This window comes from Jaculus jaculus, chromosome 15 (genome assembly GCF_020740685.1).
Source record: "Jaculus jaculus isolate mJacJac1 chromosome 15, mJacJac1.mat.Y.cur, whole genome shotgun sequence".
Lineage (NCBI taxonomy): Eukaryota > Metazoa > Chordata > Mammalia > Rodentia > Dipodidae > Jaculus > Jaculus jaculus.
Window position 1 is genome coordinate 24125610 of NC_059116.1, and position 23045 is coordinate 24148654.

The 23045-nt window shown below is 46.0% G+C and overlaps 1 protein-coding gene across 1 annotated transcript in view; it reads right to left on the reverse strand.

Annotated features, from left to right (window-relative positions):
- The window catches only part of Npc1 (NPC intracellular cholesterol transporter 1), a 69864-nt gene that overhangs the window by 5261 nt on the left and 41558 nt on the right, over positions 1-23045 (reverse strand). Inside the window, exons 11-22 of the mRNA XM_045134687.1 lie at positions 18509-18611; positions 13476-13665; positions 11860-12042; positions 10456-10570; positions 9113-9240; positions 8873-9013; positions 5818-5907; positions 5300-5490; positions 3748-3863; positions 2894-3023; positions 1601-1801; positions 300-531 (exon numbers count right to left, since the gene is read on the reverse strand). Coding sequence (XP_044990622.1) covers positions 300-531; positions 1601-1801; positions 2894-3023; positions 3748-3863; positions 5300-5490; positions 5818-5907; positions 8873-9013; positions 9113-9240; positions 10456-10570; positions 11860-12042; positions 13476-13665; positions 18509-18611 — 1820 coding nt within the window. The remainder of the gene's footprint in view (positions 1-299; positions 532-1600; positions 1802-2893; positions 3024-3747; positions 3864-5299; positions 5491-5817; positions 5908-8872; positions 9014-9112; positions 9241-10455; positions 10571-11859; positions 12043-13475; positions 13666-18508; positions 18612-23045) is intronic.

A 23045-nucleotide genomic window follows, 5' to 3' on the forward strand; every position in this document is an offset into this window, starting at 1 on the left:
TGCATCACCACCTTGTGTGTCTGGCTTATGTTGGATCTGGGGAGTCAAACATGGGTCCTTGGGCTTTGCAGATGAATGCCTTCACCAGTAAGGCATCTCTCCAGGCCCACTTCTGGATGCTTTCAATCCTCCCTCCACGCTCCGCCCCGACTCTCTAGCACTCACCCGACCCCCCTCTGTGCAGCAAGAGAAGCCCGGGTATTTCACCCCATTTTAGTTGTTGCAGAATCTAAGGAAAAAAAAAATCCATGCAAGTGACACAGGAACTAGGGACAAAATGAGTGGGGATGAGGACTCACCATCACCAAGTTGACCAGGGAGACAGCATTCAGACTGATGCCCCACAGCCACATGATGCCAAACATGTTGACAAGGATCATGGCTATGGTGACGCACATGATGATGGCAGACCACACCTCACAGCCCAGAACCACCACGGTCACCAGGAATATGGATCCCAGGGACACACTGAGGTTGAAGACGGTGTCATCAATGATGGTCAGGTACTGCTCGTAGAAGACGTAGAACACACTGGGGGGGGGGGGGCAGGGAACACCGTGTTAGCGCGCACACTCCGGGAGCTTACTTTTTCACACCGCCATGCCTACGAAGCTGACAGACCGGCCCCCCTCCCCACTGAGGTGAGAGTCACGACGACGGTGACAAAACCTCCCTGGGCTTTGGAAGACTTCTGTCGATCAACAGTGACAGTCACAGACACCCGCAGAAGGCAGGAAGCCGAGGTGTGTATTTCCCATGCAGGGCTTCTGTGCACGCTGCTTTACACACAGTCACAAACTATTCCGTATTCCAGGACCAAACACAACATCTAGGTCAGTTGTGGGAATTACCCAGGCCATTTTCCCCAGTGCTGAACCCCTCCTTCTGAAGAGTGAGGACACATACTCTGAGGACATCTGCACCTGCCTCTGTTTAACTGAGATCATTGTGAGTGGTTTTTTAAAATCATCTGCTTGGGCTGGAGAGATGGCTTAGCAGTTAAGGTGTTTGCATGCAAAGCCTAAGGACCCAGATTCAATTCGTCAGGACCCACGTTAGCCAGATGCACAAAGGGGCGCACGCATCTGGAGTTTGTTTGCAGTGGCTGGAGGCCCTGGTGCACCCATTCTCTCCCTCTCTCTGTACCTGCCTATTTCTGTATCTCCCTTTCAAATAGATAAACAGAAATAATTTTTAAAAACCAGCTGCTAGTTCTACCTTCCTGACTTTTAAGATTTCACATGTGACACTTGTCTTGACAGTTGGGAGGAGCAGGAGAGCAGCACTAGAAGGACAGTGACAGGCCACCGCTGACCAGGAACCCGCGCACGTCCCTTCCACGAAGTCTGCTCTCCAAACACGCCCTGCCCGTGCCATTTCCCAACAGGCCCCTTTTGGGTCGTGACACACAGAGCTTTTGAACCATGACGGAGGCTCAAGAACCTGGCCCTGCCTACCCAGTGCCCTTGATAGACGTGCCCTGGGGTACCAGTGAAGGAGGTGTTGGCATCAAAGTTGGGGATCAACATCCTACCCAGGCACACCTCCCCCAAGGTAGTCCCCTTCCTTCAGCCCTGAGCTTATGAAACCCCCACTTTACCTGTATGGGAACACACGGTAATTACTGCCCTTACTGCTCAAGGTTTCCGTGATGTTACTGGCCACCAGTCGGGCATTTTTCATGGCGTCAATAAAGTCAGCGGAGGTCTTAAGTACGGTGTGGTAGGTCATGAAGTATGTGGCTCCGATGTAAGTGTCTTTGTCAACGATGTTAACTGCCGAACTGTAGGCAGCGTGTCCCCTGAAGAAGAGACAGCGGGTACCAGAAAGGCAAGATCTGAGCAAGCTGCGGGGAGTCGCCCGGCCTGGCTCAGAGGCAAGACAAGGGACAAAGAAGGCCTCCTGCCGAGGGACAGGGAGGCTGCGCCTCACCATCTCCCCGGCTCTGGTTTCTCTGTGCATGGCCACTACTGCTTCTCAAGCACACTGGGATATGGACTTGACTTGGCACTGCTGTGACAAGAGGGCAAGCCAGGGCCAGGGCTGCACCCAAGCTCAGTGCTGCCACTGACCAGCCTCGGCACCCTGGCAGAGCTCCATCACCTCTGCCTCGGGGCCCCTGCTGCAGCCTGCATGAGCCCGCAATGCTGAGGGCCTGGACGCTCCCCACACGGGGGCTGATCTTCCTGCCAAGTGAACTCCAAAGAACCCAGCCTTCAAGCAGACCAAGTTCTAAGAACTACCATTTTTAAATGAATTTCTAGAAGTAAGTCTTCTTGCTATTAGAACCAGTGTAGATCTCAAACCACAGACAAAACTAACACACCTGGCTCACTAATTAAGACTCTGGGCAAACGTGGACTCTTGGGAAAACCAACTGCATCCAGAGTTTACCTCAAGACATGTGGATCCACCCACAAAAGCTTTCCTGTCTAACCCTCCACAGTTCAGGCCATCTTCACTGTTTCGGGGCCGGATGGCCTTCCATGCACGTGGACAACTGGCTGCCTGGGGACTGAGAAGCTCCTGGCCAGGCGATCAGGGAGAGTGGTGAAGCTAACAGAACCCAAACCTTAATCTGTGATAATCTTGCCAAACAAACTGAACCACCAGTGTGCCGACCTCTCCCTCCCTCTGCCCCGCATGCTACCCATGGGCTCGGCCTCCACAGAGTGAAGGATGCACGGTGGCATGGGAAACAAGCACTCAAGTGAGGATGGAACCCACTCAAAATTATGAGCGGTTTTCTTTCAAAGGTGTCTTAGGGTTCGGCCTGATCCAGGATAGGGAAGAGGCCCTTTCCCGTAAGTCTGCTTGGCCTAGTCTTTCTTCATCGCCTCTTGCAAACTAACGCTACGTGGAAGCTTGTCTGCTCCAGCTCCGCGGCACTTACCCTTTGCCGCACTTGGGGTTGGGGTTATCAGAAAGGAACATGGGCAGGAATCTCATGAAATCTTCACCCTGAGGCCTCTGTTTGCCCTCGGGAGTCAGAGGCCTGCAGCGCACGCAGGTAGGGTCAACCACTGGCAGAAACAGGAAGGAGAGCCAACTGTTAGAAGAATGGGCCTCCAGATTTAAACAAATGCTTACAACGTGGCTAATTATTTTCTGAACCTTTCCTCTCATCCAAAAGCTTTAGCCACATGTAACTTTCAGTTTAATCAATCTAAAATACAAGCAAGCTGCAAATTTTTCCCTGAAGTAGGTTCCCTGCCTTGAGGACCATACAGACTTCTGTCGTGAGAGCCCAGGGCCACTCATGCTTTCAGAAAGAAAAGACCAGAACAACCTCCAACTGCAGGGGAGCAGTAATAAAAAACAGCAGGCCTCTGCTGCTGTGGTGGCGTTTGGGAGGCAGAGGTAAGAGGATCGCTGTGAGTTTGAGGCTAGCCTGAGAGTACATAGAGAATTCCAGGTTAATACCTGTGTACAAGACCCTACCTCCAAAAAAACAACAATAAAAACAGCAGGCCTTTGAGAGGCAGACTCAAAATACCACTTGCAGGAGAGGCAAGAAGTGTGTATGGACAAGCCGAGAAGCCTTACGTGGGAACCGGTCCCCAGAAGTGACCTTGATGGGCCAGCAGTTGTGAGTTCTGAGACAGAAGCACGTGAGTGACGCAGAGGAAGTAATTCAGGGAATGGGATTTGTCACTGATACAAACAGGTATAAACCCAGGCAAAATGCAGACGATTGATCAGTGACGCTATGGTTTCTGAAAGGAAGACGTGGGAAGGGTGAAATACCTGAGGCATTGCAGAACTGGTGGGTGACATTGTACACTCTGCAGCAGGAAGACTGTGGCTTAACCCAGTCAAAGTAATCGTCAATCCAGGACGAGGGCGCAAAGCCTATCCGGGTGCTACAGGAAAGGAGAGAAAAAGTTACTGACTTGCTGCATGGGGACAATCTTCTTCCTTTGTTTTTTTGAAGATAAGTTCTCATTCTGTAGCTCTAGGCTGGCCTTGAACTCACTGTGATCCTCCTGCCTCTGCCTCCTGATATTTTTTTTTTTTTTTTGGTTTTTCGAGGTAGGGTCTCACTCTAGCCCAGGCTGACCTGGGATTCACTTTGGAGACTCAGGGTGGCCTCGAACTCACAGCGATCCTCCTACCTCTGCCTTCCGAGTGCTGGGATTAAAGGCGTGCGCCACCACGCCTGGCCTGAGTAATATATTTTAATTTATTTATTTATAAGCAGAGAGAGAGGGAGGGGGAGGGAGACAGACAGATAGACACACAGAGACAGACAGACAGAGAGAAAATGAACATACCAGGGTCTCTAGCCACTACAAATGAACTCCATATACATGTACCACTTTGTGTATCTGGCTCTATGTAGGTACTAGGGATTCAAACCCTGGTTATTGGGCTTTTCAGACAAATGCCTTAACTGCTAACCACCTTTCCATCTCTTTTTTTTTTTTTTAATTTATTTGCAAGCAGAGAGAATAGAGAAAAGGGGCATGCCAGAGACTCTTGGCAGCAACCAAACTCCAGACCCATGCGACACTTTGTGCATCTGGCTTTACATGGGTCCTGGGAAACTGAACCTGGGACAACAGGTTTTAAAGCGAGTGCCTTTAACTATGGAGTCATCCATATCCCAACCCACGAGTCTTTCTTTTTCTGTTCTTTCCTACTCATTACATAGCTTCAGTCAAATGAAATTAGCAACTTTGTGGGGTGGGGAAAACCCTTCCAAGTACTAAGAGGTACAACGAGTCCTTGAAAGTTATTCCACAGGCAAAGCTAGATCTATTACATGTTATGCCAATAACAAACAACTTTCTAAAGAAAATATGTTTTCTGTGATAAATGTTGGGGTTTGGGGCCGAGCAGACTCTGGCAGGAGCTCCCCCTGGTATTTCAGCTGAGGACCAAAAGCCAGCCTGGCAGGCATGCCTGCCCTGTAATCCAGCAGTGGGAGGCTGAGGCAGGAGGACTGGCAAGTTTGATGTCAGTGCGTGCTACAAGTTTAAGGCCAGCTACAGAGGGAGACCCTACCTCCATATAAATGAATAAGCCGGCTGTGGTGGTTCACGCCTTTAGTCCCAGCACGTGGGACACAGAGGTAGGAGAATCACCATGAGTTCAAGGCCACCCTCAGCCTACATAGTGAATGCCGGGTCAGCCTGGGCTAGAGTGAGACCCTACCTCGGGGGGGGAAAAAAAAACAACCAACCAACCAAAAAAAAAACAACCACAAACAAACCCCAAACTAACCAAACAAACTAAATGAATGAATCAGAAAGAAAAGGAGCATGAGAGGACCGGGTGTCACGTTGCTGACACTCACTAGTTGTCCAGCTGAGCTGCACTGAATATCTGCTGCACCAGGGAGTCATTGTCACAGCCCATGCCGCCGCACACCATGTTCTGTCCTTTGAGGGAAGTGTAATCGTGACCTTCCTCCAGGACGAAGTACACAGGTGGACCCGAGTGCAGATACTGACTGAGCGACTGGAAATAATCTATCACGTAGGAGTCCTGCGAGACCAGAGGAGAGGAGGCATGCATGGTGTCAGGAGCGCGGAGAGGACGGCGGCCAAGACCAACGAAGGGCTCAGAAGCCGATGGCCAGACTCGTCGTCTCCCGGCCCATGGGCTCCTCTCGCCGGGCCCAACCCTGAGCTCATCGCCACCGCTCGCCTCGGGCTGCCCAGGTGACCCACACCAGCAGAGCTTTGTAGCAGGGTCACCTTTTACCGGAGACATGAGTGCTTCATGCTTACGCAATTTGCATTTAGAAGCAGGCATTAATGCTTCCATACAAGCTCTGAAAGCTATTCATCATTGGCTAAGAAAGTATCTTACATTTGGCATTGAAAGAGACTGGTCCAGTCCAATTTCTACTTTGTTTATGACTGCAATACTGAACGACAGAACACCCACGAATATGGCTACCTGGAAGAAAAAGTGAATTATAAGTTGAGTTGAAAGAACAGAAACAAAATCCCATACATAACAAACACGACTTTGGGCTGGAGGGATGGCTTAGTGGTTAAGGCGTTTGCCTGCAAAGCCAAAGGACCCAGGTTTGATTCCCCAGGACACACATAAGCCAGATGCACAACGTGGTACATCCGTCTGGAGTTCGCCTGCAGTGGCTGGAGGCCCTGACGTGCCCATTCTTTCTCTGCTTCTTCCTCTCTCTCAAATAAACAATTTAAAAAAATCCAGAACTTTATTTTTATAGTATTAGGGATAGAATTGGGGGCTTTTCATATTATAGGAAAGTGCTTTACTACTGAGCTACACTTCCAGCCCCAAAGCAGGGCTCTTCTAAAATAAAAACAAGTCGAAGCCGGGTGTGGTGGTGCACGCATTTAGTCCCAGCACTCGGGAGACAGAGGTAGGAGGATCACCATGAGTTCAAGGCCACCCTGAGAGTACATAGTTAATTCCAGGTCAGCCTGAGCCAGAGGGAGACCCTACCTCAAAAATCCCAAAAATAAATAAATAAATAAATAAAAACAAGTCAAAATGACGATGACCTTCTGTGAAGACAGAGAGAAAGAGTAGAGGTGGTTCATGGTAGGCAGAGTCAAAGTTTTTGGGTTTGAATCCTTGGCTCTGTTACTTATGAGTTGGGTAAATCACTTTTAGAGTCTGTTTCCCCACTAGAGAAGCAGGGGAAATATCAATATTATTATATCAGAGAGCTGTGTAGGTAAAACAGATGATCCAAATATAGCCTGGATGTTAGCAAAGTACCCAACTACTGTAATGGCCCATTTTCTCTGGGCATAACATGATGTCACCTCGGAGTAGGGAATTCTCTAGCCTAGTAGCCATGGCAACTTTGTAGCAGAACACAGTGATAGCTGGGACGCTGACTAGCAGATGGAAGAGACCGTCACCTGGGATCGCAGTCACTGTTCCCCCCGTACCACCTCCAGCTGCAAGAGATCTTGGAAGAAGCCAGAGAATACAGGAACTAGTTAACCAGAGGGGACGCCATGATGTAGCTTCCAGGAGGTCACCATGCAGGAGGGGGTGAACTCTGCAGTAATGTAGCTGCCTCTAAGTCACCCACACTCCTGTAAGCAACCCCAACAAACTCACTGGATCACCAAAATTGGGTTTTGGTGCAATCGTGCTTTGACCTGCCATCTGAGTACTCTCTGTGGCAAAGAGACTTGTGTTTACATCTCCCCAGGGAAAACATTTCACACACCCCAACTAACATTAAATAAATAATTACAAGCTTGGATTGCATTTATGTGAGACAGAAACAGAAAGAGGCAGACAGAGAATGAATGAGCATGGGCATGCCAGGGTTTCCTACCATTATAAACAAACTCCAGACACCCCACTTTGTGCACCTGGCTTTACGTGGGTATTAGGAAATTGAACCCCGGGCATGACACAAGGATTTGTAGGCAAGCACCTTTAACTACTGAGCTGTCTTTCCTGCCCATATACTTATAAATGTTTGAGAAGCTCCTGTGTGGTTGCTGGGGACTGAGGACTGTGTGCATAGGGTGAGCTAAAAGAGAAATGGGTAGTGAAAGGGCAGTTGAGCACCTGTTCAGTTACAGGATCTGCCCATGTGCTGAAATTTCAGAACCCCTTGCACACATGGTACCAATGTCAAATTCCTGATTCTGGTGTTGCAGTTCAGTGGTCCAGAGAGTGATAAGCAGAGAAGATGAGAAGGCTTTGGTTCCGTCCCCAGCACACACAAGAAAAGAAAAAACCAAGCTAGGTGTGGTGGTGCACGTTTTAATCACAGCACTTGGGAGGCTGTGAGGCAGGGGGATCACTGTGAGTTCAAGGCCAGCCTGAGACTACAGAGTGAATTCTAGCAGCTCCCAGGCCAGCTTAGTCTTGCCTAACTGGTGAGCCAATGAGATCACATGTCTCAAAAGTCGTACCTGAGGAATGACATCTGAGGTTGTCCCCTGGCCTCCACACATATACAAGTACACCTCCCACATGTGCCCACACATATAGAACATGTACACCCACACACGTGCATACTGCACACACAAGAAAAAGAAAAACTTCAGGTTTGGGAACAAACAAAAATGCTCCTTTTGAAGCCGGGCATGGTGGCACACACCATGACATCCCCCCCTCAAAAAAGAAGATAAGCTCAACGCATTCCCCACTGAAACTAGAACGCAGTCTCCATCAGTCGTCCCAGCACTCAGGAGGCAGAGGCAGGAGGATTGCCATGAGTCCGAGGCCACCCTGAGACTACATAGTGAATTCCAGGTCAGCCTGGGCCAGAAACCCTACCTCAAAAAAAAAACAACAACAACAACAACAAAAAAAAAACACCTCCTTTTGCTTATATTGACTGGCAAAACTCTCACTAGAAAGTTTTTTTGAAGGGAGGAGGGTACTTAATAGGTTGATATTGTATATATGTAAGTACAATGATTGAGATGGGGAGGTAATATGATGAAGAATGGAATTTCAAAGGGGAACGTGCGGGGGGGGGCGGTATTACCATGGGATATTTTTTATAATTATGGAAAATGTTAATAAAAATTGTGAAAATAAAGAAAGAAAGAAAGAAAAAAAAAAGAAAGAAATATGAAAAAAAAGAAAGTTTTTTTGTTTGGTTTGTTTTTTCAAGGTAGGGTTGCACTCTATCCCAGGCTGACCTGGAACTCACTCTGTAGTCCCTGGCTGGCTTTGAACTCACAGCAATCCTCCTGCCTGTGTCTGCAAAGTGCTGGGGTGAAAGGAGTGCGCCCAGCTTTAGAAAGACTTTACTGCTGTATGGATTTGCTTTTGCCATTCTGAACAAAATTAACAGCTGTCAGATTCTCTCTCCCAAGCTGTGTGATTTCTTAGAAGGCATGTGACACACCTGTTTGGGGGAGAAGACCGAAAGAAGCCACAGAGAAGGTCATACCACAATTGGTCGCAGCCAGTCCTTGAGCAGAAGAGGGGCATAGGAGTTTTTGAAGAAACGGAACAGGCAGCTCTCGGAGGCCTGGACCCCCGGGCCATCGTCAGCGCCTCGGACGCAGCAGAGGATGTCCAGCCGGTTTTTCTGAGGGGACGGAATGAACGGAGGTCACAGAAACAGCCTCCCGATGCTTCATCCAGAACCCAGGCCTGAACTCAAGGCCGTGACGTGGAGACGACTCACCTCTTGCCGCTTGATGTCTATCCCCAAGAGGCTCACGAAGCACGTGATCTGCAGGAGGAAGTCAATGAAGACCGCCATGCCCGCGAACAGAGAGAAAGTGTGGACGGCCGGCATCGCAGACAGCGCTCCTACAGGGAGAGGGGGCCGGGACATGCCATGTGCAGCACAGAACTGCCAACCGTGGAGACCGGAGCCGAGCAGAGAGGAGTCTACGAGGTCCGTTTTCAAGATGGTGCCAGACCTGACCGCTTGGGGAGCAGTTTCCCAGATCCCAACCTACTTTAATGAAGACTCAAGGGGGGAGTGAGCCCTCAATCTATTCTGCATTACCAGGTTCAGGTAAATGCGTGCGCATGAAGATTCGAGAAGGGGGCCGCTGGGGAAGGTGGTTCAGCCGACAAGGCGCTTGCATGGAACTGTGAGGATTGCAGTTCAGACCCCCAGGACCCATGTGAAAGCTGCGTGTGCCCCCAGGCCGTCCCAGGGCTCAGGAAGACACAGATGGGATCCCTGGGGCCAGCTGGTGAATTGGTGAGGTCTGGGTTCAAGTGAGAGACCCTGCCTCAGAGACTAACGTGGGGAGTGACCAGACACCCGACGGCAACCTCTAGCCTCCACGTGCACACATGTACACCTGCACACATGTGCACATACCACACAAACAGGTAAAAGCCATTGCAAACTACCAATACAGGCCATTTCTTAGAGTTCCTTCTAGCTTCCCTCTGACAGGGATTGTGTTTTACACCTGCTGCTGCTGTGTCAATACTACTTATCTCCTGACTTAGTTACAGATGAGTTGTAGTTAAATCACACGTTCCCAGTCAAAGGTGCTTGGAAAAGGCACAGACATGGCAAACCTGCCGCTTAAGGGCCAAATGTATCCTGCTTGGCCAATGTTATACTGATCCATTCTAGGATGAAATTTTTTTTTTTTTTAATTTTCAGCATTTTAAATCTTATTTATTTGAGAGAGACACAGGAAGAGAGGGAGAGAGAATGGGCCTTCAGCAGCTGCAAACGAACCCCAGATGCACGCGCTACCTTGTACATCTGGCTTACATGGGTCCTGGGGAATCAAACCTAGGTCCTTTGACTTGGCAGGACCCCTAAGCCAGCACTCCAGTCCAAATTGCCACCATTTAATAATGAGATAGAATTTACAAATATGTCTAGACTCACACCTTGGGGATAAAAGGAAGACTTTGTGATGCTGGGCTGGCCAGATGGTCCTAGTACACAAGCACTCAGCATGCCACAACACCCACCTCTGTTGTGCCAAGGTCAGCCCAGCCTGAGGCACTGTCCTGGCTGCTACGATCACACTTGCACTGCAGTATTACCTAAGAAAAATGCTGCAGTCTCAGAAAAGGATGAGAGGAACACTGTGGGAGCCACTTCCCCAAGGATCCTGCCCAGCTGCTGGTCCAGAGTTTCCTCTTGAAGACGTTCATCTCTCTTAAAAATAAATAGATAAATAAAATAAAATAAAATAAAAGGCAACATTAAAAAATTCTGTACAAATGTGTCACCTATTTGCTTCTACTTTTTATTTTTAGTTTTCAAGGTAGGGTCTCATTCTAGCCCAGACTGACCTGGAACTCACTCTATAGTTCCAGGCTGGCCTTGAAGTCACAGTAATCCTCCTACCTCTGCCTCCCAGAGTGCGGGGATTAAAAGGTGTGGAACCAGTAGCCAGGGTGAAGAGAAGTGGTAAGTAGATGATTAGCACATAGCCTGGCAGGAGACTCCAAAGTTATCAGGAAAAGAGAGCCAGAGTCACTGAGATAGGTGCCAGTTATCAAGCTGAGGGAAAGTGAGTCATGCATCACAAGCCTGCCTGGCACATGGGTGCAGGAGCCTGAGCTACCCCTCAACACTCCCATGTCACCAAGTCCTAAGCACCCAGGGGCTTCAGGGTGACTGGTGGAGACGGCGGTCTATTCTCAGTGGGGTATGCTTTGAGCTTATCTTCTTTTTTGGGGGGAGGAGGAGGATGTTATGAAGTTTTATCACAAAGGTTCGAAGGCACATGAGATAGCACTGAACATGGCTTCCTCACTAGTAAGGTTATTCAGACTCTGCAGATGTTAAAGTGGGATATCAAGAGACCTCAGGAAATAAAAAGCAAAACAGGTTGGCACTTTGCAGAATACAGCCTGATGTAAAACCACCCACTGCTTTAGCTCTCATATCCTCAGCTCATCTCTAAAACAAGATGATGGAAGTGACCACTGTTAACCAACTCTGAGGCCAACTCAGAAACCCGAAAGAACAGAACAGGCCCTGTGGGTACTGTCGGGAGATTAGCTTGACCCACCAATTGAAGAAGGGGGAAGGAGAGCTGAGCACTCAGCTCTGGAAGAAGGTCCTCTGAGAAGGTGAGGTGATTCACACACTGGACAGGGCCACTGTGACCTTACGTCTTTTTAGTAACACCCTGGAGCAAACCTACTCTAAACCATTTTAATAATAGCCACACCCGAAACGATTCCCAAAAGCGTAGTACTTACTGCATGCTTGTGCAAAGCGTATTATTTGATAACACATTCTCACTTTGTGTTGATTCCAGCAAACCGAGAACTGAATTCTTGGTCCCAAAACGCCCAGAACAACTCAGACACCCATGAGTTACTGAGGGAAAGGATATGCAGCTCTCCTCACTCATGAAGTAAGAGCTGAGCAGCCTGACTTTAGACACCAGAGTTTGGAGAGAGGCTGAGCCCTGTGAGGAAATGAAGACTTACCTGGTAGGTTTGCACCAGAATGAAGATGTTGTCCACCCCAACAGCCAGCACCAAGAATGGGATGACTTCAATCACAATGAGGGTCAGCGGTTTGCCGGCATAGCTGAAGATACCCAAGGAGCAGGCAACCGAGCTAAGCACAATCAGAATGCCTGCGATGCCCAAGGAAATTTTAGAGTCCACCTGATGGGGCAAAGATGGTCATCAGAGAGCTTTAGGTCCTAGTTATTAGTAACCTCCCACCCCCGTTCTTACTTCTTGGCATGGGTATGTCTAAAATGGAGTTAAAAGTAGAATTTACATGGGCTGGAGAGATGGCTTAGTGGTTAGGTGCTTGCCTGTGAAGCCCAAGGACCCTGGTTCAAGGCTCAATTCCCCAGGACCCACGTTAGCCAGATACACAAGGGGTGCACACATGTGGAGTTTGTTTGCAGTGGCTGGAAACGCTGGCATGCCCATTCTCTCTCTCTCTCTCTCTCTCTCTATCTGCCTTTCTCTCTCTCTCTCTGTGTTACTTTCAAATAAATAAATAAAAATGAACAAAAAATATTTTTTTAAAAAAGGAATTTACAGTAGGGTGTGGTGACAAACACGTTTAATCCCAGAACTCGGGAGGCAGAGGTAGGGGGATCGCTGTGAGTTTCACGCCACCCTGAGTGAATTCTAGGTCATCCTAGGCTAGAAGAACAAGACACTGTCTCAAAAAAAAAAAAAAAAAAAAAGGTAGAATTTACAGTTTTAGAGGAAGATAATTAAAAAGGTCTAGGCCTTTTCTGGCAGCATACTTCATGAACTCATATTTTTAGGTAGGAGAAGATAAATTAGAAATAACCTAAACTGTATGAAATATTAAGCTTAAAATGAACCAACAAACTGGAACTGAAGAAAACATGCAGGGAACAGAAATGTTACATACAATTAACAACTTGTTCATCGAAAATAATTAGGGGCTAGAGAAATGGCTTAGTGGTTAAGGCATTTGCCTGTGAAGCCTAAGGACCCCAGTTCAATTCTGCAGGACCCACGTAAGGCAGATGCACAAGGGGACACATGCATCTGGAGTTCGTCTGCAACGGCTGTAGGCCTTGGCATGCCCATTCTCTTTTTCTTTCTCTCTTTCAAATAATAATAAATAAATAAGTAAAATGTTAAAAAGAATGTTTAAAAAATAATTAAGGTAATTTTAGATATAATAAATTAAGAATCAGTAGAGGCAAAAATACAATGTCAGCTGGGGAGCTGGCTCAGCTGGTAAAGTGTTTCCATGCAAGTGCATGACCTGGGTGCAGATCTCCAGTTGCCATGTGGGATCACAGCAATGGGCAGGGCAAAACAGGGAAGCTCCAGGTCTCACTGGCTGGCTGGTTGAGCCAGATCAGTGAGCGCTGGATTCAGCAAGAGACTTTGTTTCAAGGAAGGAGGGCAGTGGCTGCGGAAGAGACTCCCAACATTGACCTCTGGCCCCCACATGCATGAATACCCGTGTGCACCCACACATGAAAATACACAGACATACATGTACACAGACCACACACTCAACAACAACAAACTATGATGTCAATGTGCGGACACTTCCAGCACAGACACACGTGGAACCCCTCTCCCAAAACACTTACCAGAAGTCTGTTACAGCTCTGGATGTGCCCTAAGGCTAGAGAAATATACAGAAACATGATGGCGTAGCTAATGACGATCGTGAAGACATCACTGCTACTTTCACGGTTCAGTTCATCTTCAATACTGCGTTCGGCACTGAAGGAAATGGTCAGGTTTGGGTTCTTGTAGTTTTTCACAAAATTGATAAACCTGAAGAATAAGCAACGTTTTATGGTTTTAGTCATGTGATGCATGAATAAGAGACTTCTTCCCAACCTCTATGACATAAAGATCACCCTTCTAACCTATGCCCTACATTAGGATATTCTACATAGGAGCACAGCAATAGACGTGCCAGAATTACAGCCAGGGTTGCAATCTAGATGAATTCTCCCCCCATCCCCCGTGTGTGTGTGTTTGCTAAGGATCAAACCTAAGACCATGAGCATACTCGAGCAAGCCCTCTAACCCTGAGCTATACACCCTCACCAGGTTTGAAGTTTTTGGCTATTTAGAACATATGTAAAACCATATGCCATTTTTTTGTTTGTTTGTTTGTTTGGAGACGTAGCTCACTATGTTGCTTAATTGCTCTAGAGCTTTTCAGCTCAAGTAGTCCTTCTGCTTAGCCTCCCACAGGCTGAAATTACTTGCATGCACTTAAGTGGAGTATGTTTTTAAGGAATACACACACACACACACACACACACACACACACGGAACAAAAATTTTAAAATGGATCTATCTATAGATTCAATGCACTATCTATCAGCTCTCGTGTCTTTCATTATAGAAAGTAACAAGTGGATTCTAAACTTCACATGCAATTGCAAAGCCCAGAGTAGCCAAAACAACTCAGCAAAGACGGGTTCATTAAAATAATAATAATAAATAAATAAAAGCCAGCTGGATGTGGTGGTAGCATTTAGAAGGCAGAGGTAGGAGGATCACTGTGAGTTTGAAGCCAGCCTAGGATTACAGAGTGAATTCCAGGTCAGCCTGCGCTAGAATGAGACCCTACCTCTAAAAAACAAACAACAACAACAACAAAAAAAAAACCCAGAAGGGTTCCTATTTCCCAATTTCAAATTGCAAAACCAGCAATAATCTAGGCAGTATGGTTCTAGCCCAAGAATAGACATAAAATCAAAGGAACAGAATGGACAGTCTACAAATATTCTATGTGTATGGAGGAGTTAACTAATTTTTTGAATTTATTTATGAGAGAGAGAGAACATATGGGTGTGCCAGGACCTCCAGCCACTGCAAATGAACTCCAGACACATGCATTACCTTGTGCATCTGGCTTAGATGGGTCCTGGGGAATCAAAACTGGGTCCTTTGCCTTTGCAAGGAAGCCCCTTAACTACTAAGTCATCTCTCCAGCCCAAGTTAACTAATTTTTGATAAGGCTCCTCAGACCATTCAACAGGGGAAAGAAGTCTATTTCACAAATGTCTAGGGAAATTGGATGGACAGCTACATGCAAAAGAATGAAGCTGGTCCCTGACTTTTACCACACAAAACATTAAATGAGAGCTGGAGAGATGGCTTAGCAGTTAAGGTGTTTGCCTGTGAAGCCTAAGGACCCACGTTCTACTACCCAGATCCCACATTAGCCAGACTCACAAAGGTGAGGCAAAGCGCATGGTCACACATGGCCACTAGGTGGTGCAACTGTCTGGAGTTTGATATCAGTGGCTGAGGCCCTGACCTGCTATTTCTCTCTGTCTCCTCTCTCTCTAAAACAACAAAAACAAAAATAACAACAACAACATTAAATGAGCTGAGTGTGACAGCATTGGCCTTTAATCCCAGCACTTGGGAGGCTGGGTTGGATCTGAAGTTCAAGGACAGCCTGATAGCAAGACCCTGTCTCAAAAAATGAAATGGGTGCTGAGTATAGTGGTGCACATTTTTAATCCTAGCATTTGGGAGGCAAGGTAGAAGGATAGCCATGAGTTCAAGGCCAGCCTTGGGTCTACAGAGAATGTTCCAGGACAGCCTGGGTTAGAATAAGACCCTACCTCAAAAAGCAAATATGCAAACAAACAAACAAACAAAAATCAACTGCTGGGATGTAACTCATTGGGACAGCGCTTGCCTATGATGTTCAAAGACCCAGGTTTCATTCCTAGTAACAGAAGAAGAATGTTTAAATGGATCAAAGGCCAAAATAGATTGAGCTAATAAAACACTTAGAAGAAAATACAAGGGTATTTCTTATGTCCTTAGATTAGGCAATAGTTCTTAGAGATAACACCATACTCACTAGAATATTTAGAATCAAAATGTGAGATGGCACTCCTGTCAGATTGGCCACCATCATGAAAACAAATGATCATAAATGTTGGTGGGGATGTGGAAAAAAAGGAACCCTTCTGCACTGCTGGTGGGAATGCAATCTGGTCCAGCCATTGTGGAAAACAGTGTGGAGGTTCCTAAAGCAGCTAGAGATTGATCTACCATATGACCCAGCTATAGCACTCCTAGGCATATATCCAAAGGACTCATCTCATTTCCTTAGAAGTACATGCTCAACCATGTTTATTGCTGCTCAATTTATAATAGCTGGGAAATGGAACCAGCCTAGATGTCCCTCAACAGATGAGTGGATAATGAAGATGTGGTACATTTATACAATGGAGTTCTACTCAGCGGTAAAGAAAAATGAAGTTATGAAATTTGCAGAAAAATGGATGGACCTGGAAAGTATTATACTAAGTCAGGTAACCCAGGCCCAGAAAGCCAAGCGCCACATGTTCTCCCTCATATGGGGATCCTAGCTACAGATGACTGGGCTTCTGTGTGAGAATGAAAATACTTAGTAGCAGAGGCCAGTAAGTTGAAAAGGAGACATAAAGGGTGGAGAAAGGAAGGGAAGAGGATACTTAATAGGTTGATATTGTATATATGTAATTACAATGATTGTAATGGGGAGGTAATATGATTGAGAATGGAATTTCAAACGGGAAAGTGTGGGGGTGGGGAGGGAGGGAATTACCATGGGATATATTTTATAATCATGGAAAATGTTAATAAAAATTAAAAAAAAAAATGTGAGATGGTAATAATAATAATGATATCTGTGTTGACACAAATGCAGAGAAACTGGTACAAATGACAACAAAATAAATAAATTGAGCTAGGCATGGTGGTGCATGCCTTTAATCCCAGCACTCAAGGGACCAAGGAAGGAGGATCACCATCAGTACAAGGCTAGCCTGGGGCTTCAGAGTGAGTTTTAAGTCAGCTTATGCTGACACTCACCTCCCCCCCACAAAAACATATTTTGGACTTCATCAAAATTAAGAACTTTTGGACTGGAGAGATGGCTTAGTGGTTAAGGCGTTTGCTTGCAAAGCCAAAGGATCCCAGTTCAATTCTCCTGCACTCACGTAAACCAGATGCACAAGGGGGCGCATGCATCTGGAGTTTGCTTGCAGAGGCTGGAGGCCTTGGTGTGCCCATTCTCTCCTCTTTCTCTCAAATAAATAAATTAATTAAATTTAAAAGAAAAGAAAAAAATTAAGAACTTTTGTGTTTCAAATGTCAAGAAGAAACCCCCTTAGAACGGAAGAAAATATCTGACATATCATTAGCTAATTGAAAACAAAACTACAAAGAATTCTCATAATTTAATAATAGAAACAATAATTCAATTAAAAATGAGTAAGGGAAATAAACAGACATTTCTCTAAGGAAGACGAGAATAAGCTTATGAAAAGAAATCTGAACTATCTAAATACCAAAATAATGCAAATCAAGCTAGGGTTAAAGGCACTTGCTTGCAAAGCCTGTTGGCCTGGGTTTGATTCCACAGTACCATGTAAGGCCTGATGAAAAAGTGGCACATGCACCTGGAGTGTGTGCTTGTAGTAGCAAGTGGCCCTGCTATATCCATTATCTCTCTCTCCTCACAAGTGATTTTTGTTTTGTTTTTTTGAGGTAGGGTCTCACTCTAGCTCAGGCTGACCTGGAATTCACTATGCAGCCTCAGGGTGGCCTTGAACTCACAGCGATCCTCCTACCTCTGCCTCCCGAGTGCTGGGATTAAGGGCATGCACCACCATGGCCTGGCAAATGAATAAAATATTTTAAAGAATGCCAATCCATGTTATGATGAGTGATCATTTCATACTCACTAGAATGGCCAGAATTGAAATGTAAGATAATAGTAATATTTGTGTTCGTACAGATGTGGAGAGCCCACATGCTGGAAAACAACTGAGTGGTTCTGCAGACAGCTGAATAAAGAGTTGCCATGTAATCCAGCAATTCTACTTTCTCACAGACTCACTCAAGGGAAATTAAAAACATATGTCTGCATTAAAACAAGCATACACGTTTACAGTAGCATTATTTCTAATGGCAAAAAGACAGACTCCACCCACATGTGCATGCACCAATAAATGGTCAAGTGGACAAATGGAAATGTAGTAGACACACCCAGGGGAACGTGATTTGTTACCAAGAGAAGTGTTACATGTCACCACGTGGATAAACTCTAAAAATATGCTGAGTGGAATAAGCAGACACATAAGTCCACATATGTGATTCCACTTATATAAAAGTCCAGAACGGGCATCTATAAAGACAGAAGGCAGATCAGTGGTCCCCTCTAGCTGGGTAAGAGGATCAGATTGTGTGTGTTGGGGGGGTGAAAGTTAAGGGGAGCAATGCTTCACTCTAAGATAATCAAAATGTCTAAAACTGACTATGGTGACTAGCTGACCATAGACTTGAAAATACTAAAAAAAGAAAGAAGATACTAAGGCCATTAGGAAGGAGGGAAGAGGAGAGTAGATGCTTTCACTGAATCACATAGTATATGGAGGCTATGAATACTTTGTATTCTTAAATACAAACACTGCTTCTAAGTTAATCTGTTCAAATTTTCTTCTTGGCATTGCTACTACCAAATGGAAAAACATCCCGTCATGTATGTGTGGTGCCATGCTGGCGAATTTAGAGAGAAAACTTCTAGCGCTCGCTGTCACAGTCCAGCTTCGTCAACGCAAGGCCAGCGTGTTGAGCCCCGTGAGACACTCACTCTTCTTCCCAGGCCTGGACCCTCTGGAGCTTGTCCGTGTCGTTATAGTAATTATTGACAGGGAAGGTAATCACAAGGGCAGTGGCATTATTGTAGTTTTGATCTAGAAAGGAAAAATGTGACATCAAAAAGCAGAGTACAAGCATGGGGAGAAATAGGTAGACATGGGGGGTCGTACTGCGGCTGATTTCTTGCTCCAGTTACACACCATCTCTTGACTGAACAGGAGGGACATAAACTGATCCTCCCACCTTCACCTCCCCACATGCTGGGATTAAAGGTGTGAGCTACCACCTTAAAGTTTGAGAGAAACTTTTTCTTGACGTAGCGTCTCAATTTAGCCCAGGTTGACTTGGAATTCACTATGTAGTCTCAGAGCAGCTTCGAACTCATGGCAACCCCCTACCCTGGCATCCCGAGTGAGTGCTGGAATTAAAGGCATGTACCACCATGCCCAACCTAAGAGTAGCCATTCTCCACCCCCCCCCCCTTTTTGGTTTTTCAAGGTAGGTTCTCACTCTAGTCCAAGCAGACCTGGAATTCACTCTGTAGTCTCAGGGTGGCCTCAAACTCGTCGATCCTCCCACCTCTGCCTCCCGAGTGCTAGGATTAAAGGTGTGCACCACTGCGCAAAGCCTAAGAGAAACCATTCTTAATGACACACTATACTGTGCATGGCAGAAACTGCAAACTGGGCCAAAAGGTGTTCAGTGAGATTCTCCTCCCTTTAAATTCCCATGCTGTCCTTGGTCTCCCCTGCCGCCACCTGTGACCAGCCAGCTGTGAACAGGTTCTGAGATAGCTGCCCTAACGCACATGTATGCTCTTCCCTTTCCTTTCCTACACAAATAGTAATGTACTGTTCTACACAGTTTAGTTTACCATTTTCTATCTTGGATCCCAGCATGCTTTCAAACACCTGTGATCTCAATACTTCTGGGAGGCTGGGACACGAGGATGATTAGTTTGCAGCTGACCAAGGCTACTTGGCAAGTTCTTGGCCAGCCTGGGATACACAGAAAAGACTGTGCCTCAAAAAAAAAAAAAAAAAAAAAACAACCCAAAAAACCCATAATAAAATAAGTAAATAAAATAGGGCTCAGGAGGGCTGGAGAGATGGCTTAGTGTTTAAGCGCTTGCCTGTGAAGCCTAAGGACCCCGGTTCGAGGCTCGGCTCCCCAGGACCCACGTTAGCCAGATGCACAAGGGGGCGCACGTGTCTGGAGTTCATTTGCAGTGGCTGGAAGCCCTGGCTCGCCCATTCTCTCTCTCCCCTTCTATCTGTCTTTCTCTCTGTCACTCTCAAAATAAATAAAAAATGAACAAAATATTTAAAAAAAAAAATAGGGCTCAGGGAGATAGCTAAGTTGGGAGAGTGTCTGCATAGCAAGGATGAAGACTTGGGCTTGGTCCCCCAGCACTATATAAAACCAAGTGTGTGTGAAAGAGCCGGGGAGATGTCTCAGCAGTTAAAGGCGCTTGCTTGTAAAGCCTACTGACCCAGTTTCAGTTCCCCAGTAACCAACGGGCCAGATGCACAGGTGGAAGTGCACTGCATCTGGAGTTTGCTTGCAGCAGCAAGAGGCCTGGAGCATCCACTCTGTCATCTTCTCACTCTCATTTTGCCTCTCTTCCCTCCACAAATAAAGATATTTTAAAAACAAATAAAACCAAGTGTGGCTGCACATGCTTGTAATCCCAGCAGGAGGATCAGAAGTTCCAGGTCATGTTCGCTTATATAGAGAGTTCAAGACCAGCTGAAGCTACATGAGTCCTTGTGTCTTGAAGGAACAAAGTGAAACCTAAAAATTGTGCATCTTAGAGAATGTTCCTTTGAATAAATAAAAAGCTTTCTTACTGCCTTATTTTTTTAGTACAGTAACACCTAGTATGATTTGCCCAAATCCCAAGTGATGGAAATCTTTTCAGTTTTTTGATATTACAAAAGATGTCTTATAAAAAATAAAAGATGTCTATTAAAAGTACATATTTGGGGGCTGGAGAGATGGCTCAGCAGTTAAGGTGCTTGCCTGCGAAGCCTAAGGAACCAGATTAGATTTCCCAGGACCCACGTAAGCCAGATGCACAAGGTGGTGCATGCTCCTGGAGTCCATTTGCAGTAGCTGGAGGGTGGCCCTGGTGTATCCATTCTCTCCCTCCCCCCTAAAATAAATAAACAAATAAATAAAACATATTTTTTTAAAAGAACGTATTTGGAAAGCAGCTATGCTTACCACTATATCACAACACCACATCACCTGATATAAAGTACTTATTTGTAGAATCAATCCTTACAAGCACAATCTGAGTTAAAGGTATGTGTGCCACCATGCTTGGCTATGGGCTTTCTGATAATGTCTATAAAACTACTTGCTGTAGAGTTTTGATCCTTTATTCAACAGAACAGTTACTGAGACCTACTTTGTATCAGGTATTTTAGGTGTCACAGACATGACACATCGACCAAAAAAAAAAAAAAAAGAAAAATCCTTTCCTGCCTTGAGCTCACTTTGTAGTGATTAGTCTACGTTTCCCATGTTCTCACCTCCCTCTTTGGTTTTTGTCATCTTGCTAGGTAGAAAAACTGCCGAAGTGAGGGGCTGAAGAGATGGCTCAGCAGCTAAGGCACTTGCCTGCAAAGCCTAATGACCTGAGTTTGGACCCCCCCCCCCAGTACTCTAGTAAAAGCCAGATGCACAAAGTGGTTCATACATCTGGAGTTTGTTGGCAGTGGCTAGAGGCCTTGGCACACCAATTCTAATTTTCTCTTTGCCAGGTGTGGTGGCGCATGCCTTTAGTCCCAGCACTCAGGAGCGTGAGGTAGAGGATCGCAACGAGGCCAGCCTGAGATTACACAGTGAAGTCCACCCCGGTCAACCTGGGCTAGAGTGAGACCGTACCTAGAAAATCAAAACTTGGAGAAGCATTACACCAATAGGAGTGATGCAAACACAGGCATTCCTCCACAACGAAAAGCCATTTGTATTACTTAAAAAAAAGATATATTGGGCTGGAGAGATGGCTTAGTGGTTAAGCGCTTGCCTGTGAAGCGTAAGGAACCCAGTCCGAGGCTCGACTCCCCAAGACCCACATTAGCCAGATGCACAAGGGGGCGCACGCGTCTGGAGTTCATTTGCAGTGGCGGGAGGCCCTGGCACACCCATTCTCTCTCTCTCCCTCTATCTGCCCCTTTCTCTGTTGTTCTCAAATAAATAAAAACAAAACAAAAAATTTTTAAAAAGATATATTTGTCTGTCTGTCTATTTGAAAGACAAGGAAGGAGATGGAGAATGGGCACGCCAGGGCCTTATGCCACCTCAAACAAACTCCTGACGCGTGCGTCACTTTGTTCATCTGACTTTACGTGGGTAGTGGGGAACTGAACCTGGACTGTCAGGATTTATAAGCGAGCGCCTTTAACTGCTGAGCTACCTCCCCAGCACTTGTACCACTTCTGTTGTTAACTTTCAATCTCCTTGCTTTTGGGTTGATTTCTGCTTTTCTTTTATCCACACAGCTCTGTATTAATAAGGGAATGCTCTTTGTTATAAATACAAGTACTTTTTTTGTTAGTTTCTTGCTTTAAAAGCAAAACAAAAAAATGGTTTTCTTGCACACATGAATTTATAATGTTGATGTAGTCAAGTTTATGTCTTTTTTGTTGTTTTGTTTTTTCGAGGTAGAGCTTCTCGTGCTAGCCCAGACTGACCTCACCCCACAGCAATTTTCCAACCCCTGCCTCCCAAGTGCCAGGATTAAAGGCTTGTGCCACCACACCTGGCAAATTTATGTCTTTTTAAGCTTTTGAATTTTATCTTGCTTAGAAATGCCTTTTCTACTTAAAAAACATTTTTGCAAAAAATCCCTCCTGTATCTTCTTCCACTTCAACAGTTCCAATACTTTCATGCCAATCTTTGATCTAGCTGGAGTTTATCTTGATGGAAGGAATTTGGCAAGGCCACATTTAACCTCTGCCCCTGTGGCTAGCCAGTCTCTGACACCATTCTTTCCCTGCCACTCAAAAGAGCCCTGTTAAGCTGGGCGTGATGGCGCACACCTTTAATGCCAGCACTCAGGAGGTAGAGGTAGGAGGATTGCCATGAGTTCGAGGCCACCCTGAGACTCCATAGTGAATTCCAGGTCAGCCTGGGCTAGAGTGAGACCCTACCTTGAAAAACCAAAAAAAAAAAAAAAAAAAAGAGTATTGTATTATACAAAGTGGAGTAAATCTCAAATAGATCACAACTGCTCCCCTGCCTCATAGTGAGAAAAACCCATCTGGCCTTTTCATGGGCTGGGAAAAACCTGCTGAGCTGGTGACTAAGCTTCGGATGCCAAGGCTGTTGCATCAGCGCTTCATTTTCTCTGGCATCACCTGTCTTAGGGTGCCACAGGAGCCACCAAACAGCCAACAACTGCTCCTCTCACTACCAGGGTCCATGTTGTCCCACCTGGCTTTAAGGAAAGTAATCCATCAACTTTGGAGTCTTCCCACCTCACCTTCCCTTGTCCCCACGGCAGGGGACTCAGCCTGAG